Below are 19,233 nucleotides of genomic sequence, written 5' to 3' on the forward strand. Positions count from 1 at the left end.
AGTCATCAGGTTTACTCCATTAAATAACCCCTTGCATGTATCCCCGGTAAAATAAACTCTTCTCAGGAAAATGACGGGACAGTAAGGAGAAAAGCAAGAAAAGAAGGGAAATAACCAGAGTTTCTTTAAAATAATGTCTAACCTATTTATGTGAAAGGTATGAATTTTTTTTTAAGTAAGGAAACAATAATTTAAACAGATGTTGGTAAAAATTTCTGACTATAGGACACTGAAACGCAGAATTGATGTGGATACCTTTGTGAATGTTTCTCTAAATCTTCCAAAAGGGCGGCATTGCTAAGCCCCATCTCCCAATGATATAACTTCAGATTATTTATGTTTTAAGTGCAGTTCCCTCCCATCAGTCATTCATAAGCTTATGTCAGTTTGGGACTCCATACTACCACATGAATTTGGCCTCTGGCAGTTGACCTCTTGGAAAAAGAAATGGCAACCCACTACAGTATTTTCTCCTGGAGAATTCCACGGACTGAGGAGCCTGGCGGGCTACAGTCTACGGGGTCACAGAGCCCAATATGGCTGAGCAACTAACATACAGCTTACTTCTTGGCTAAGAAACACTCTCACAACTTTCAGTTTTACCTCTTTTCTCAGACTGTCAGTTCCCATCACCTGTACCTCATAAAATAGGAGGCTAAGTAACCAGTTCTGTTAGAAACAAATCACAAAAAAAAAAGAATAGCAAGATAAGGACTTATTGAATATCTAGTGTATGCCATGCACTGCTCTAAGTGATTTGTTTATTAATTTATTTAATCCTCAAAACAATCTTATGGTTTCACTATTATCTCTATTATAAAGACGAGATAACTGAAACTCAGAGAGGTCCAATAACTTACACAAGGAAACACACACAGTAAGTCAGTGGTGGAGGCGAGGTTTGAACCTTTCTTATCTGGCTCCAGAGTCAATGCTCCTAACTGCCAAGCTGTACCAGTATATTTGTAATTCTACGTAGAAATGCAGAAAGAGTTTCTGCAAATTACATCTAATAAATGATACACATACACATATGTTCATACACAGTGGTTTAACTATACACCTGTCCATCTAAATAAAAAGTGTTTTTTTAAAAAAATCTGTTTGACTTATTCCATGCAGCACATTTTTAAAAAATATTTATTTATTTGGCTGTGCCAGGTCTTAGTTGCAGCAAGTCGAATCTAGTTACTCAACCAGGAATGGAACCCAAGCCCCCTGCATTGGAAGAATGGAATCCTAGCCAACGGAAAATCAGGGAAGTCCTTTTTTTTTTTTTTAATTTATAAATATCTTTAAAAAAATTCATATACCAAAGGCCAACTGCCAGATAGGAAATCAAGAGTAACAACTGGTGATGATTATCGAGCACCGCTCACTTTATTTACATTTTCTCCCTTAACACTGACACTTTTATTTCCAATTTAAAAATTCTCCTCAGGGAGGGATCCCACTAATTTTATTTCTACCACTCCCTCTTATATTATTAAAAGGATAAAACAGAACAGATTAAACTGGCAAGAACATATGCAGGGCAAAGGCTGGGAGGTGAAATTGACACTCAGGTATCTAAGTTATTTCCTGTGTAAAAGATTTTATGATGAGTTTAACTTTTGTTAGTTACGACATACAGTTTCAGTAATATCTCAAACTTACTACCTAATTAAAACTCACTTTGATGAATTGACCAAATCAACTAAAAGCAGCCATCAGGAAATGAGAAACAGGGAAAAAAAAAAGCACTGCCAGGGTATTTCCTCAAACAAATAGTATGCTAGACCCACATATAATTCAGGGATGCACAGTCACAAAAGCAAATGATTGAAGAGAATGATAGAGATAACATCCTGCAATTTCTGTTTTGGTGTAAATCCTTTATGGTATAAGCAAGTGTTCGTGTGCATGCGCGTGTGTACCTGTGTGTGTGGGTGTGTGTATGCACTGCCACCCCTATGCATACATCTCTGTAAACATCTCTAAGTATACAGAGAGAAACTGGGAAGAGAAGGTGAGTTTATAGGCACATTTGAAAAGAAAAGCAGGGATGGACCTTACTTTTCACAAAATAATGTACTTGTGCTGGTGATGATTTTTCCACTTTCAGACCCAAAGCAAAATTTTTTAAATGTGTAATAATTTTGCCCTTGCTTTAAGAGTTTGCTGTTGAGATACCCTGGGAAGTTCCAGCTATCTTAATATTATAGAAGTACTACTGAAACATATGGTCTTTTTCAAATTAAAGAGACACAAATGTTCCAGGAAACATTTGGCCTGATTTTAACTCTCAGCTGAAGTTTTCTAAACAGCCATCCTCCAGGTGGTAGCACACAATATCCTGGGTGTGAGTCTAACTCAATGTGTCTGATCTACACATACCAAATAATGGGCTTATCTGTTTGGTTTACCTAAAAACACCTTCATGGCAATTTAAGTATCAACGTAAATTGTTATGCTAAAGAAGAGTTACTTTTCTTTTGAATGTGTTTCATGCTTTTAATTGGGCTTTCCTGGTGGCTCAGACTGTAAAGAATCTATCTGCCTGCAGTGAGGGAGATCTGGGTTTGATCCTTGGGTTGGGAAGATCTCCTGGAGAAGTGATCAGGTACCCACTCCAGTATTCTGGCCTGGAGAATTCCATGGACAGAGGAGCTTGGCAGGCTACAGTCCATGTGGTCGCAAAGAGTCGGACACAACAGAGCGACTTTTCCTTCACTTCACTATGTTTTTAACACAAACTTTGATTGAAAGATGATTTTATCTTATTATTTTGGAGAATAGATATCAAAAAAGGAGTAAATTTTATACTAAATAAAATTTTACCGACCATTCCCACAAATATTTCAACTTTTATAATTATACTCCGACTTTCCACATCATCTGCGTAAGCTCATTTTACTCATATACTACAAATTACAACTTTACATATCTAAAACCGTATTTTGACAACTTTTTTATATAAGGACATATACATTAATGACACATTTACAGATGTATTTTTCTTCAAATCTGGCATGAAAATTGGCTTTTTAATGCCAGAAATATCATCTTTAACTGTCTGAAAAATGAATGTAAATTGATTCCCATAGCTTTTAATTTTTTAAATATGTCCTCAGCTTGAAAAGTTTTATAAACAGTTAGGAATATTTTATTCCTGCATTCATTAATCAAGCTACAATGACAGTCTCAATTCTGCTAGGTCCCCAAACCTGTCATTACAAAGATTACATACATTCAGCTCCCTGGTCCACCCCTAGGATCTGCCTTTAACCCTTCTCTCTGTCCCTGAGTGAGGCCTCCCTGGTAGCTCAATAATAAAGAATTCGCCTGCAATGCAGGAGTGAAGATGTGGGTTCGATCCCTGGGTCAGGAAGATCCTCTAGATGAGGAAATGGCAACCTATTCTAGTATTCTTGCCTGGGAAATCCCAAGGACAGAGGAGCCTGGCAGGTTGCATGAACAGAGGAGGCTGGCAGGTTACAGTCCATGTGTTGCAAGAGAATCATACATGACTCAGCAACTAAAAAACAACTGTCCCTGAAGGAGCCCCAGGGCAGGCTAAGCTTCTGCAACTACAGTCTTCTGTTCCAGCCCCTTTGATGGCCGCGATATCCTTAAATGAGTTCTTCTGTCCCATTTCTAGAACATCTGTTCTTTAATTATCAAACACGCACGGAGTGTCCGCTATTTCCCAGAGTCTGTACAAGGCATTGTAAAGAAATATAATAAACCTCTCTGACCTCAAGAAGCTGAGAATCTAGTAAAGGAGGTTAGACATGTGAGCAGAAGTCCCTGCTCTGACGAGTGTTCAAGGCTAACCTCTGACACTCAGTCCAAGTTAACACTCTCTCTCCAGGACTTAACCCCACCTGCTAGTTTGTGTTCTGTTTCAAAAGGGAAAGAACACTGTTACTACCTACCATCTGCTTAACCAGACTGTGCCCACATATTCCCACCAACTGGTGACCATGACGCCAGTCACTAATATTACCCAATTGAGAGCAGTTCATCCACCTTCCTGATGGCAAAACCACTCCATATTTGGGTCAGTTCTGATCTTTGATGACTTTCCCCCATCTTCCTCTACGGGCCTGCTACTGACAGTGAAAACGTATTGATTACTGGGAGAATGGCAGATCATATAATTACCAAGATCCAACCCATCTCGGATTTTCATAACCATGCATCTCATTCTGTGAACATACCATATTTTAAAAGAAATATGTACATCTCAAATAATTATTAATAGAAAGTCATTTATTAAAGGAGTTCTTTAATTTACATAAATTTCTGTCATTGTACCCAATATAATAGGTACTATTATTAGCTTCATATTTAGATAAAGAGCTGTAGATGGGTTATGTAATTTGCCCAATACCAAATAATTTGCAAGCAATGGAGCTAGAATTCCAATTTTTGAAAGCCTTACCTCTAGTTTCCCCTGAGCCACTAAACCATGATACTTTTCCCAACAGCATTCATGACATCATGATTCAATCATCATAAAAGGTATGGTTAGGCATAAGAGGTAGCATCAGAGTTTGAAGAAAGCATGAGTTTTTGCTCTGTGGTTGTTATCCTGTTGTTGTTGCTATTGCTTTGTGGAAAGTGTGTATGTGTGTACATGTTCCGTTTAGTTTTTCAGTCTTACAAACTTGGGTCTGAATTCTGACTCAATCACTTCTTAGTTGTGTGACCTTGAGAAAATTACATAATAGCATCAACAATTCAATAGCTATTTTCTATATGCCAGCCACTGTGCTGAGTGCCTGGCATACACTCTCATTAAATTAAATTTTCATAAAAAGACAAGGAGATAATATTACTCCTATTTCAGAGCAAGTGGGACTATGACTAAAAGAGGATAGTAAGTCATCTGTTCAAGGTCAAATAGCCAGTGATGATCGGCAGCCTAGACTGAATTGGGAGGGGGTTTAGAAAGAAGCACCTTAGTGGCACTAAGTCATAAAAAGGGGCAGGACTGAATTTGGGAACTAGAAATTAATAGGATCTCTGAGTGTGGACACTGGAGCCATATGTCCTGAGTTGGAATCCCTGGGTCCAGTTATGGTATCTTGAGCAGATTATTCAACTTCTCTTAGCCTGTTTCCTCATTTGTAAAGGTAAAGTAGTACTACACACTTCCAGGTGTTTCTGTGAAGAATAAATGAGATAATTATTGTAATGACTAGAAGTAGTAGGTAGTTAATAAATTACAATTAAAGACATATCTTAACCTTGAATAATTCAATAAGCTTTCATTTCCACACAACAAAAAGGATATTGAACAGTGTAAAACTCCCCTAAAGTATCAAAAAGTCAGTATCTGGGACCATCCCTAGATCTGTCCTTTCTTTTATTTGCTTGAACCAAGTTCAGCTCTGTTTTTTCCTTTCTTTTCTACACAGATATGTCTAAGACTGGGAACTTTATTTATTACAACTGAGGAAATATATCATAAAGGCTTATGTACATTTGACATTTCTCAGTGTCAATTATAAATGTTCTGCTCATAGCCCAAGAGTCAGCACAACTCTCATACTCTCCAAGAAGGCACAAAGAATAGATGGGAAATAAAAACCAGTGGGAATTGAGAGGCGTGAGTCTTATGAGCTGAGTGATAGTGTAAATACTCAGGGATCATTATGATTGGGATTAAACAGACCTTAGTTTTTGAACTAACCTAAGACTTTTAAGACTTTCAGTGAATAAGTACTTCATACTTTTTTCTAAAGTAAGTGTTATAAGTTTCTGTTGCAAAATATTCTAGCACTTAAGTATTTTTCAAATTGAACCTTCTTAAAGGAGAATTCAGAGTTTATATTCTTAGTTTTGCACACATTTTTCCCCTAGGTCTGTCTTGGATAGTGAGCATCTTGGAAAAGGACTGGATTACAATTATACTTCCCCAAGAATCATAGTAAAAGAGCCATAGTAAAAGGTCCTATTAAGTGATGATATTGTGTGTGTGTGTGTGTGCCCAGTCATGTCCAACTCTTTGTGACCCCATGGACTGCCAGGCTCCTCTGTCCATGGGATTCTTCAGGCAAGAATACTGGAGTGGGTTGCCATGCCCTCTATCAGTGGGGTCTTCCTGACTCAAGGATCAAACCCATCTCCCCTGCATCAGCAGGCAGATTCTTTACCACTGAAGCACCTGGTAAGCCCCAAGTGCTGACAGAAGTGTGGTAAAATCAGGGGGACAATTGATTTTTGAAGTAATAATTTCAAGTCGGGCAACCAGAATGCATTTAATTAATAAATATGTCAAATAATTTCACACAAATACAATTACTGTATTACAGAGAATGAGCATTCTCCCACCTTTATGATGCCATAAATAGATATCTTGAAAGTTGCAAACTGAATAATTTTTTTAATTTTGGAAACAATCGAAGTCAATTAAAATTTCTACTTAGAAACAGAAAATATACAGTTGCATACAGGTCTGATCTTTTCAACTTTAAGAATTGAAATTTTTAGAAGACTGTCAAATTTACAGGATCATAAACTGAAATAAATGGGATGGCAGAAGTTCTACACTCTCATTAAACAAAAATATTTCAATGATTTCCTTCCAATGTGCTTTTCAAACTCTTAATATAATGAAAGCCACACTAAACAAGACAGAAATAAAAAAGAAATTCTAAAGGCCCCAATCATGCTACACTGGAGAAGTGAAACCAGGTTTATGAGCCATGCTCAGAAACTCTAAATACTAAGGAATATCTCTTCTAATCCTAGAATCCATTCGTTGCTCTGCCGACATTGCTCTGGCCCTTCAAATGTACTGCAACTTTAAGAAACAGAATCACATACAAACAAGTGCACTGGTTAGAATTCAGTGACTTGAATTCTGGTCTTGTCTCTGAGCTTAAGAAATTATGAATTATTGGTCCTCTGTTTCCTTATCTCCAAAATAGTCATTTTATAATTTGTTCAATTTATTTATTATTATTATTTATTCTATTCAGCTAACTGCTGAGATCTTAATAACACCACTATTTTGGGATATCCTGTACCTTTTCTGTATGCCTTAAAAAAGCAACCACTAAATTCTAAATATTACTATATTGTGTCCTGCTTACATTCAGTTACTTTCTTCATAAAACATTAAATACAATGAACATCAGTAATTGATTATGTTCCACTAAAAATGCTTTTAAAGTAATTTTAAAATTGTAAGAACATTTTACAAATGGCCATAAGTACAATCTATCAGTCTGTCTTCACTTAAATAATTTTAAAATTTAATACATATATATAATTTTATATGTATATTGTTTCATTTCTTGTCCCAGTAGAATATAAGTATTCTAGATAATAAAACAGAAAAAAGCATTCTACAAGCCAACTTGAGAATAATGCAAACTCCTAACTTCTACGGTGCCATACATTTTTTAAAACTGTAAACTCATTATAAATGTTAAGAATCAAAGCATTAAAATTTCCCTTTTCTGTTTTTACATGTGAAATCAATTACTCAATTAGATGCACTGAAAGACAGCAGAACATTCCATTTGCTTATGCTTCAAAAGTCTAGAGGGAATAAAACTTGAATTCGATTGTAAATAAAATATTCGGTTGAACATCTTTTAGTTTTAAAAATACACATGCTAAAATAAGCACCATCAAAGATAAGTCTTCTATTTCATTTTATACAGCTGTTGGTCAAAACTTCTTTTTCATTTTTAAAATCTGTTACATTTTTGGTTATTGAAAGTGTTTCAGTGTGACAGTAAGCTAATAATAGCCTTGATTCCAACTACAGGGAATCAATTAAAAGATTAAGTCCTTATTGAGAAGAAAACAAAGGGAGGAAAAAAGAAGGCATGAATTGATAGTAAGGCCGCCAACGATCTCATATTAGAAGTGTCTTAATAACACTTTCCAGAATAATGTCCATGAATGGAGGCAAAATAAAGAATAAAGTTTATAAATGACAGTTGCCAAAAAAGCTATAATGCTGAAGAGATGATTTGTGCCATTCACTCCAACATGCTGCTGTGCTCTCTCCCATCCCTCACACCCCCCCACAAGTATTCTTAATCCAGTATTTTACATGTAAATGGAGCAAAATCTTCCCCCAAGAAATAGAGGCAGGAAAATAATCTCTTAAAAAAAATAAACGAAATTAAATTCTAAAAGAAAAGAGACTGCTACATTTAGAACAACAAGCAGTAATTTTTGACAAAGGACAATAATGCATCCTGGCACTACCATGAACTGAGCTGCCCTTCTCATTCCTTCTGAATTAACTGTGGACTTTGGAATTTGAATTTGAAAAATGTGAGGAAATAACCATTTCATGTTTCTGGTTTTCAACATGAATGGAGAGGTAAATAAAATACAGGCATTTGAAAAATACACACTTTCTATTTTATTTTTAACTGTTTCCACTCTCAACAAGATTCTCTGACAAGATACACAAAGCCAAAAGGTCCTTCACAAGTTCCACTTCAAATGATGGAAAAAGTATTTTTTAAAAAACTATTCATCATCAAGTTTAATCTAAATAAAATCAAATAGAAATGTGACTATTACACCAAATTCCTAAAAGAAGTGGTTTTTACTTTGGTTCTATCATCAGATACAGAGCTGCCCAAGGATAGCCTACCTATGGAGTCTACATTAAGTCAACGGCTGTAGGTTGTTTTAGCATCTAGAGCAGCTTCCTGGAGAAATCGGAATCTTACCTTTACACATCTTCTGCAGAGGTTTCTTGGTGCTTTGTAAACTCCTGAGGTCTATGTCAAACGGCCATTCTCTTGCTCCCAGGGTCTTAGGGGCTTGGAGAGATCCCAACACCTGCTGCTACCACTGAGTGTCGAGGCTAGGAAAGCTTGAGGGTTTGGACAGCAGGATCACTGAGCCGCAGCCAAAGCTTGGGAAGCCTTAACAACTGAAAGCGGGTGTAGAGGGCAACGTGGTACCCAGCACAGGGCGCTCAATTGTAGCAGCAGGGGGAGGAATATTCCCGCCCTCACAGGGGTTCAGAGGCAGCCATCGGGGAACCCAAGGGTCTGTCAGTGGACAGGGCCAAGGAAGTGGAGACATGACCACACAGCACAAGACCCTAAGGGGACAAGGGAATGGGAACAACTAGCACAGAGCTCAAGAAGCGCTTGAAAAGAATCACCAAAATTCACCAACAGAACATAAGAAGCGATGGCAAAGTGCAACGAAATACACGAAGATAGGCCATTCTAGCATCCCACATACAGCCAAAAACACAGCTGAGGGGGGAGATGGAGCTCTAGTTCTAGAAAGAAAAGTAAGGAAGACACATTATAGTATGTCTACTGGCGTTGAGGTTAAAAATCTAGTAAGTGGCATAAAATTCCTAAATCACATTATTATAACATTTATATTAAGATAAGGGAATTTACAAATACAAAAAAAGTCACAGGGTGCTGACCCACAAGACTACAGAGATTAAAAGGCAAAGTTATCCACTATGAGAGGAGAAAATGAGAAGACAGCAAGAAGGTTAAACCCAGTTGATTTTTTAAATTGAGAAACCATTAAAACTGCTTTTTAAATACAACATGTTTCATCAAACACACCACCTTCTATTATGATCAGATGACGGGAGACTGAAGGAATTCAATGAGATAAGAAGAATAAAAAGAAAAAGTAGTGAACAAAGAGTGTTCAGAGATGAGGCAGAGATGGAAAAAAGAGAAAAGAGAGGAGGCAGAAAGAAAAATGAGCTTAACTCAGTAGTTTTTAATGCTCTGTCAGGTAACTACTCACTGAGATTCTCCTAAATTTGGGCTTCACAATATTCTATTTTCCATGGAGACACCTATAGCTTGTTAACCACTATTCACAGCTCTTCAACTGCTCACAAACCTTCAGGAACTTATCTTGAGGAGCCAAGTGAATGTTAAATATTAAACAGTTACAGGAGATAGACCGTAAGACAATTTTGCTTTAATGAGCTGGATAAAATCAAGCTAGAGACTAAATATAAACTCTGATAGAACTTTAATAATCCCTAATATGAATCAAAATTAAAACGATCAGACTCATTTAGGAACTGTCACTGTTTCAAGATGAGAAGCAAATTAACCATGCATAATATTTTATATTGTTTTAGAATTAAATGAAAAGAAATACTACTGCCTAATGGAAGTTCTGTGTGTGTAATCTTGACTTTGGGTATTTACTTTTATATATACATATGTGTGTGCGTGTATATATATATATAAGTCCAAGTTAACTAGAAGAATAATAATAATCTATTTACTTGGTGTCAAATAACTCAAATATTGTGTGTTGGGAAACGCTGACTTCCATCCCCAGTCTCATATACATGTGGTTATGTCATATATATTATGTTGCTGCTGCTGCTGCTAAGTCGCTTCAGTTGTGTCCAACTCTGTGTGACCCCATAGATGGCAGCCCACCAGGCTCCCCTGTCCTTGGGATTCTCCAGGCAAGAACACTGGAGTGAGTTGCCATTTCCTTCTCCAATGCATGAAAGTGAAAAGTGAAAGTGAAGTCGCTCAGTCGTGTCCGACTCTAGCAACCCCATGGACTGCAGCCCACCAGGCTCCTCCGTCCATGGGATTTTCCAGGCAAAAGTACTGGAGTGGGATACGTGCAATAAAAGCAGCACTTGCTTGGGCAAAACTTATGTCCAGTAAGTCACTAAGGGTCAGATATTTTTATAAAATGAAATAATCCTTATACTACAAAATAGTAAGTACTGCCTAGGCAGCTAGTATTTTAAATCTGAGAGAATTGAGATTGTGTAAGAGGATGAGGAATATGAATTTCCCTTTTAAAATACCTTTATTGTATAAACAGTGCCTAAGTGGAGACAGATGTTTGTTTGAACTAAAGTTTAATTTTTTAAGACACAATCATGTCAATATGATAGGTTTGCATACGAAAAGATGAAGTGAGTCCCTATGGTGGAAACCAAATGGAAGCTGACGTTTTTTCAATGTAGTAAGTCTGACTTTAAATAAAATATTTAAAAATCAATTACAGTTTGTTTTCTGACCTCTTTTCTCAATCCCTCTCATGAAAATCAATTTCAATCATCTAAACAACAAAAACTAAAACATACAAATAAGAAATGTGGAAGAGAAGATAAGAAACGGAATTAATGTTGCCAATTAAAATAGTACAGTCCATTCAATTATAAGCTCTTCAGACTTCAGAACAGTATGTCAGGATTGTCAGTGAAAATAGAAAAATCGGTAGTGGCTTTTTAAAAATAAACATGATATTGCTACTAAAGTATCTTCCTAAAAGTAATATGATTAGATAATCTAAACCAAAGTTTGCTTCCCTATTGTTAAGCATCACAAAGGAAGAAATTGTTGACAAAGGTGCTTACAATTGTATTCCTGCACCTCATTAACCTGCGAACATAGTAGGTGTAGTGTGTGTGTGTTAGTTACTCAGTCGGTGACAACTCTTTGTGATCCCATGGTCTGCAGCCCACCAGGCTCCTCCATCCATGGAATTCTCCATGCAAGAATACTGGAGTGGGCAGCTAGTCCTTCAGTAGGTACTCAATATACATTTACTGGCTGAATAGTCCCGCCACATGTGAAAAGGCACTTCTCAAAAAGCATAGATGATGGGGGAGTGGCAGTTATGGTCAAATAGAGTTCTTAAAAATTGAAATGACATTAAAATCATGGCTTGTCATGGCCTTTACTATGCTCTGAGTAAACTCCTAAATTTGATTGTCAAAGTTTTTTATTAAATACCTATTAATCATAGATTAATTATTCTGGAAAAACATGGTCTACACATCTATGAAAAACTTGGTATTTCTGTATCTTCCAATCTTTTCATGAAAGATACAGGTAAACAATTAATTGGCATATATTCCCTTCTGATATAAATTATAAGATGGAAGAGATACATATGTATTTCAAATCTCAAAGTAGGATTATCAGAAACTATAATACAGGGGGGATTATAATAGCAGAGGGGATTATCCTTTCCCCTCTGCTTTGGGGAAAGGAAATTTTAGGGTGAGAAAATTTCAGAGTGAGAAAAACTGAGATGAGAAGTGAAGTTGCTTAGTCATGTGAGACTCTGCGATTCCATGGGCTGTACAGCCTAGCAGGTGCCTCCGTCCATGGAATTTTCCAGGCAGGAGGTCTGGAGTGGGTTAGCTCATTCAAATTATTCATTTTACCAATCAAGAAACTCGCTCAAATGAACTATCTTATATTGGCAATTAAATACATTAGCAATGAAATTTCTTTATTGCTAATGTCAAAGATTCATCCTGAGCAACGAAATTTCTTTAGTGCTCATGTCAAAGATTTATCCTGAGCAACTATCTGACTAATATGAACAGTATCTTACTAATTTCCTTACATAATTATCTTGAATTGAAAAGAATACTCCTGACAAGAATTATATGTAATATACAGTCTCTTAATTTAAAATTCTATATCCTTATTGTGTTGCAAAAAGGAGTAGCTCATTTAGATTTGAAAGGAAAAATAATTTCTTTCATATACTGAAAAGTTATTTAAAAAAAAAATCACTGTGGGTCAAGTGAAAAACAAGAATGAAGATTAAACAGGGCCTAAGAAATAACATCTACTCCATATACTGAGACAGCTAACAAACTTCAGGATTAGAACTTTCAAGTGGTCAAGCTGGGAATAAATATGAATTTTATTAATGGAACATATATGGTATCATGGATCAGGTCACCAGTGTTAAAACTATGATTTCTTTCTAAAACAAAGTTCTGAGATTCAGACTATAGATGCCATTTTCCCAGGGACGCCACCTCAGTCCTCAAGAGAGCGGGTCTGCCCAAAAGGTATCTTAGTAAACTGGCTCCCCACTTGCCTTATTCACTCACCAGCATCCATTAGCCAATTCCATGCTTTATCTTCAATAGATAAGATACTGCTTCTTCTTGCCATGGTGCCATGAAAAGGATCCAGGAGGTTCCCTTAAACAACATTTCCTGAGTGACTGGGGCAGCACCAAGAGTAAAGGATATGCCAGGTCAGCCACTTGTCCTTCCCAGCAATATTAGCAGCAGCAGCAGCAGCAGAAGCTGGAGCAGACCATTTAGACCCGACTCCTTGCAGGATGCTAGCCAAAGCATTCTTGTTTACTCTACACCTAGACAGAGTTTGCCCGTATGTTTGCGCCTTCCCCACAGAGTGTCAAAACAGGTGTTTTCCTGTGATCGTGCTTAAAATCTGCTCCCCAAACAAGGTGATAAATATACTTTTACTATGAAATTCCACATTTTTAATTCTATGGAAAACAACAGTTTTAAAGATTTACTTTATCACAAAGAAGACTTGATGAATCTTTGTTCAATTTTTGTTTACTTTTCCCACTCCTAAGAAGCAGGTACTTTGCCCTAACATTTCCTGTTAATGAAAAAAAGGATGTTACCATATGAAATGAATGTCATCATGCAACTTTGGTCATTTCTTTCATAATACTCTATTTGCCTTTCTGGCATAAAATTACATTTTACAAATGCTTATGTTTTCATAATCTTTACAACACTCCCGACAGATGGGGAAATATCAGGACTCATGAACTTTATTTTACAGAAGAAGCAATGTCTTCTCTGCTTCTCTCTTTCATTCCCATTTTTATGTTATTGATGAGTTGCTTTTCCTCCCAGTGGCACTCAACTTAACGAGTGGCTAGAATATGTCTGGACATAGAAGGTAAATCACTAACAAAACATTTACTTTATTTAACTAATTTATCCAGAGCTCAAATCTCACAGATTAAAAAAAAAAATTAAGATTTTTTAAAAAATCTAAATAGTCTAACAAAGGGTAAGTGAAAAACACATTACTATTATTCTCCTAATAAGTAAATGTTATTTACTTATTAGAAAATAATTATAAACACTGACACATTTATTCTCTGCATAGTAAATAACAATAATTCTCATTAGCAAAACTGAAACCCTACATACACAGATTCTGATGTGTGAAACCTGTATGAAACCCTACATACACAGATACATACATGTTGCTCATGTATCAATACTTCACATGTTCACCTAAACACCAAAGTAAAAATCAGAACAGTAATTAACACATACCACATACCCAAGAAGTGCCAGGCACTCATTACTTTACGTGTGTTATTCCATTTAATCTTCGCAGCAACAAAATCAGATATTATTACTGCCCCATTTTGCAAATGAGAAAACTGAGGCTCAGTCAAGTTATGTCACATGTTTAAGGTCACAGGGCTCAAAAATGATCACTGAATCCAGGTTATACATAGTTCCAGGCCAGGAGCTCTTAAACATGTTGTGAAAACTGCAGGATCAGTTCTGGTTTACAAAGTTTAGGTAAACAGATCATATGTATATGGTACTTATTGTGTGCCCTAGAATTTCGTAAGTCCTCTACTTCTTCAAGATTCAAAACAACTCAATAAGGTAAATATGTTCCTATTTAGGGGGGTAAGAATGTTAAGGACATTGCCAAAGGTCATAGGAATTGTAAACAGCAAATGTAAACTCTGGATTCAGGGAATGTAGTTCCTGAAGTGGTTTTGTGCCTACGCCTACCCTCTATTGCCTCCTGAAAGCTGATTACATGTTAGATTCTTAAATAAAGGAGATAAGAAACGTCAGCTCTGGCCAGAACCCTGGTGGGAGAAGGATCATCTACCCCTGCTCCTTTTCAAAAACATAGGTATGAAGTACATAATGTCATACACCCTGGTGACTCAGATGGTAAAGAATCTGCCTGCAATGGAGGAGACCCAGGTTCGATCCCTGGGTTGGGAAGATCCCCTGGAGAAGAGAATGGCTACCCAATCCAGTATTCTTGACTGGAGAATTCCATGGACAGAGGAGCCTGGCAGGCTACAGCCCACAGGGTCACAAAGAGTTGGATACGACTGAGCAACTAACAAGTAGATAAGCTTACACAATACACAATTCTATCATTTTTCTTAATGATGCTTACTAATTTAAGGAATTTACAAGTGTTTTATTCTCAGATTTTAAAAAGGACAAACTCAGTTTCATACTTTATTCCAATGTATCATATCTTCAGAGGCAGTAACAGAGTAGTAACATTATTATCCTCATAGTGTCAGTCATTCTTTTTGGGGGGATTACCACTGCTGAGAGTCATATTTATTTTTATTCCCATCTTTGGCAAATAAATGTGATCATGTGTAGGGCCAAGACAATAACTGTGAGCTCAGAGAAAGCTTCAGAAATCCAAGGTTCATCCCTTGAGACACCGGCTGCAACCAACCTTAGACCAGGATACTTCCTTGAATATTCAGCAGCTGAAATGACCTTCTTTAAATTAGCTCTTAAAGACACAAAGCCATCTGGGGAATGTCAGACAGCTCAAATCAAGCATCTAGGGAGCCATGTGTAAGTCTGAGAAACCAATAAGAATACTGAGACCAAGCAATTAATTTGGCAGCAAGTCTAACTCTCTGGACAAATTTTGGCCAACTTTAGCTTTTTATGGCTTTAACCTGATATAAATTACCATAAGAATCCATGAAAACTTCAGAGAGAAAATATACTTATGGTAAAGGTATCTACCCTGTGTCAGAATTTAGCCACCAGCTGTAAGCAATGCAGCCATTTGGTGGCATTTAGCAGGAAGAAATTTACATACCCACGTGGCACAGCCTGGGGTGATGCATTAGAGCCTACTTTCAATTATTTTTACAATCAAAAGTTTCCACAGAAGGAAGATGACAATTCTTTACCGTATTTCTAGACAACTACCTTCTCTGCAGAAATCCTTAGGAATTGGAAGTATAGACTGTGTCCACATAAGCTTGATTTTTCTCTTTGCTGACAACAAGATTTAAACTTATCTCAATGTCCAATGTTAACACTGAATTAAAACAAGTTATTCAAGATTTTTAGAAATAGATTCTGCAATTTTTTTGGGTGGGAAAAAATAAAATAATTCCATGGGCTTTTACATAGACAGAACATAACAAATGATTTTATGACTTTGGCACTACTGAGTGACAGACTAGGAAGATCATGACTCATTGATGCAGTCATCTGTATTTCATATGAATATACATAAATATATTTTATATATGTATACAGTCATTCTGAATCTTTGTCTTATCTATTGAAGTTACAGTTCTTACTTCTTGCTGTCAGTGATTGCAATTAAAAATTTAGAAATATGATTCTGAGGTGTCAGACAATAAATATATGTTTGTGGATGACTAAATTAATAGCTTCTTACTCATCAACTCCTACTAGGTCGACTCTTTTATTTAATTCTGTGAACTTGGCTTTATCTGCAAAGAAATATATTAATAAGCACCAACTCTAGCCCGTACACAGATCAAAACAGGAAAAGCTGCAGTGAGCTTCCCAGCTTCTTCTGGAAATTAAACAACGTACCAACTGTAATCAATCCTTAACTAACACAAGTCAGCTAGATATGTACTGGTGACCTAAAAGTGAAAAGCTTTAATTGCGCATTACAAATTTCTGAGTCATTTTGTCCTCACAACTTTTTAAGCTTGAAATAAACCTAAATGCTGGCTAAAGAAAATCCCCAAGTATAACTTAGTGTTTCCAAACCAGGAAAAGGAAGGACTTTCAGTGTTTGAGATAAGGTTTGTTTTCTGTAGTTGGGAAAATAAACATTTCCTACGAAATTATGCCTGGGAGGCTGGGTGTGTGTGTATATGGAAAGAGTGTCTGTCTGCATGTGGGTAAGGTTAGAAAGGGGGAGAAAGCGAGAGAGGGAGAAAGAGAGAGAACATTTTAGTAGTATTTGGTGTTCGTGCAAACTGGTTATTCTAGGCTGGAATCAGACTTTATCTCAGGAAGTGTGTGTACCTGAGTCATGAAAGCATTGCAACTTATCATAAAATCAACAGGAAATGCTTACCTGACTACATATCATATTTCTATAAATGAAGTGATATAGAATATGTCTCACGTGGTTACCTAAAATAACAGTAGTCTTGGGTCTCTAAAGTTACATTAGTTAGATAACCTTTTAAAATTTGATATCTTTATTTCAATATACATAAGCCACTTTCTGCATTTATATTTTTTCTAAATAGATGAATACACAAATTTTGTCCTGATGCTGTGATTATGTAACCTTAGAGATATCTACTTTCTTGAAAACTACTTTTTATGTAATTTACTGTTTACTGTAGTTACTGAGGGACGACCAACAGAAGTACAGTTTTATATGTCAAGTAAGGATACCTATGTAACCTAGCATATGACATTTTAAGCATCAAGGCATCAATAAGAGCTTCTACTACAATGATGCATCTTCCCATGTTGGTTAGTTGGAAATGTGTCATACAAGCCTGTGTTTCAATATCTGGATATCGGATTAAAAGTAGAAAGACAAAATGCCACTTCCAGGTCTGTGTCTACCAGTTCATCTAATCCTTATTACACACCTTGGAGGCAGATATATTATATTACCCTTTGACAGATGAGAACATTCAGAGAGATTGGAAAACGTGTCCAGCAAAACCTGTTCCCTAACAGAAATGAAGGATTAATAGGATTCTACCAACACACATACCACTTGTGATGTTAACTTTCTTGTTTTCTGTTATAGGGACTGTTACACATATATACTTCATCTGATATATAGAGTTAAATTTATATTTTTGAGAATTTATAGAAACAGTTCTTAAAGTATTTGGAGATTGTTAACTCTTCTGTTGTCAGATACGTAAACAATAAGTGAAAATCATTTCAAACCGAGTAGCACACTTATTTTAAGACATCCAGAATGTTTTTGTTTTACCTAACACTTGAAAACAGTAGAATGTTTGCCTGTTTTAAAAGAAATCTGTTTTCTTTATGCACTTGAACATTAATATGTGACTTAAGCCAGGTCAGTTTGGCCAAGGAGTAAATATCGCTCTTTTATTTCAACATCATTTCTTTTATTTCTCTGAATCCGTAACAGAAAAATGTCTCCATTTTATTTTTGTTTGCTATTGACATAAACATTATATGTTGTAACTAAATTTGACCAGTATTATTCCTTTTTTTGAAAGTCCAGTTCTGCCCTGTAATGAACTCCTGTCTGTCTGTTAGCACTGGTACTTCCAGTTCCCCCTTCCTGTTTAAAATACTTTTTCCCCCATTCCCCACCTTTTTTTCCTTCCAGAAATGACTAATCTTCCTGTTATTCTTCTCTGTCAATTTTCCCCCTGGTATTCTTTTTGTGCTGCATAACATTTACTTTTCACCAACTCCTTTTAGAAGTTTACTACTGTATCCTTGACGTTAGCCTTCCGGTTTTCAACAGATTCAAACAGTTAATATTTATGGATGAGTACACTTCTGGGTCAACTTTCATGCTATTTAGATTAAGCAATTTCCTCAAGTCAAAAATACAGCTATTGTTTCCACTGACATAACATAAATATCAATTCTTATCTTCAAAGTTAAATTCAGCTTAATCCTCAGTTACCAGATACCACAATTAAAGGGTTTAGTTTTTTGCCTCTCAAATTTCCTGATAAGGTGCTAGCAAAGCAAACCTAATACTACTGCTTTTAAACATCTCTTGCCTCTCAGCACTTCTCTGCAACATCATAAAACATGTTAGCACAGACTTATAAGCCAACTGTAAAATTTCTCTATCTTCCTGATTTTCAATTGCAAAAAAGTATTTTCAATGATATTCCAGGAATCTGCCTTTTACTCGAATTTCAATTAATCATAAAGCTATTTCATACTATCCGAACATGAATAAAAGAGTTTCTATTCCAGAGAAAATATCTGAGAAGACTTTGGAATTACAATGGTTATTTAAATAATACCCAAAATTTACAACATTAATAGCACATGTCTAGCAAAACAATATAAATTATAACCTCAGATTTGCAGAATACATTTTTCTGGTGAATTTAACATGATATTGTATTTGCTATCTCCTAAACACAAATCCAGTAGATGTTGGCAATTTGATCTCTGGTTCCTCTGCCTTTTCTAAAACCAGCTTGAACAACTGGAAGTTCAAGGTTCAAATATTGCTGAAGCCTGGCTTGGAGAATTTTGAGCATTACTTTACTAGCGTGTGATGCTGCTGCTGCTAAGTCGCGTCAGTCGTGCCCGACTCTGTGCGACCCCATAGATGGCAGCCCACCAGGCTCCCCCGTCCCTGGGATTCTCCAGGCAAGAACACTGGAGTGGGTTGCCATTTCCTTCTCCAATGTAAGAAGGTGAAAAGTGAAAGTGAAGTTGCTCAGTCCTGTCCGACT

The 19,233-nt window shown here is 36.4% G+C and overlaps 1 protein-coding gene across 42 annotated transcripts in view; it reads right to left on the minus strand.

Moving 5' to 3' along the window:
* MBNL1 (muscleblind like splicing regulator 1) overlaps positions 1–19,233 on the minus strand; it is a 221,859-nt gene that overhangs the window by 107,819 nt on the left and 94,807 nt on the right. For 2 of the 42 annotated variants that reach the window (XM_061418528.1, XM_061418330.1), the window contains exon 2: positions 12,851–12,966. The exons of 39 other annotated variants lie outside the window; for them this stretch is intronic. In XM_061418528.1, the coding sequence (XP_061274512.1) occupies positions 12,851–12,856 (6 nt within the window). In that variant the 5' untranslated portion in view covers positions 12,857–12,966. Of the gene's footprint in view, positions 1–8,693; positions 10,414–12,850; positions 12,967–19,233 lie in introns of those variants that run through there. One more of the 42 variants, XM_061418448.1, reaches the window with a different exon arrangement.

The sequence above is a fragment of the Bos javanicus genome, chromosome 1, assembly GCF_032452875.1.
Source record: "Bos javanicus breed banteng chromosome 1, ARS-OSU_banteng_1.0, whole genome shotgun sequence".
Lineage (NCBI taxonomy): Eukaryota > Metazoa > Chordata > Mammalia > Artiodactyla > Bovidae > Bos > Bos javanicus.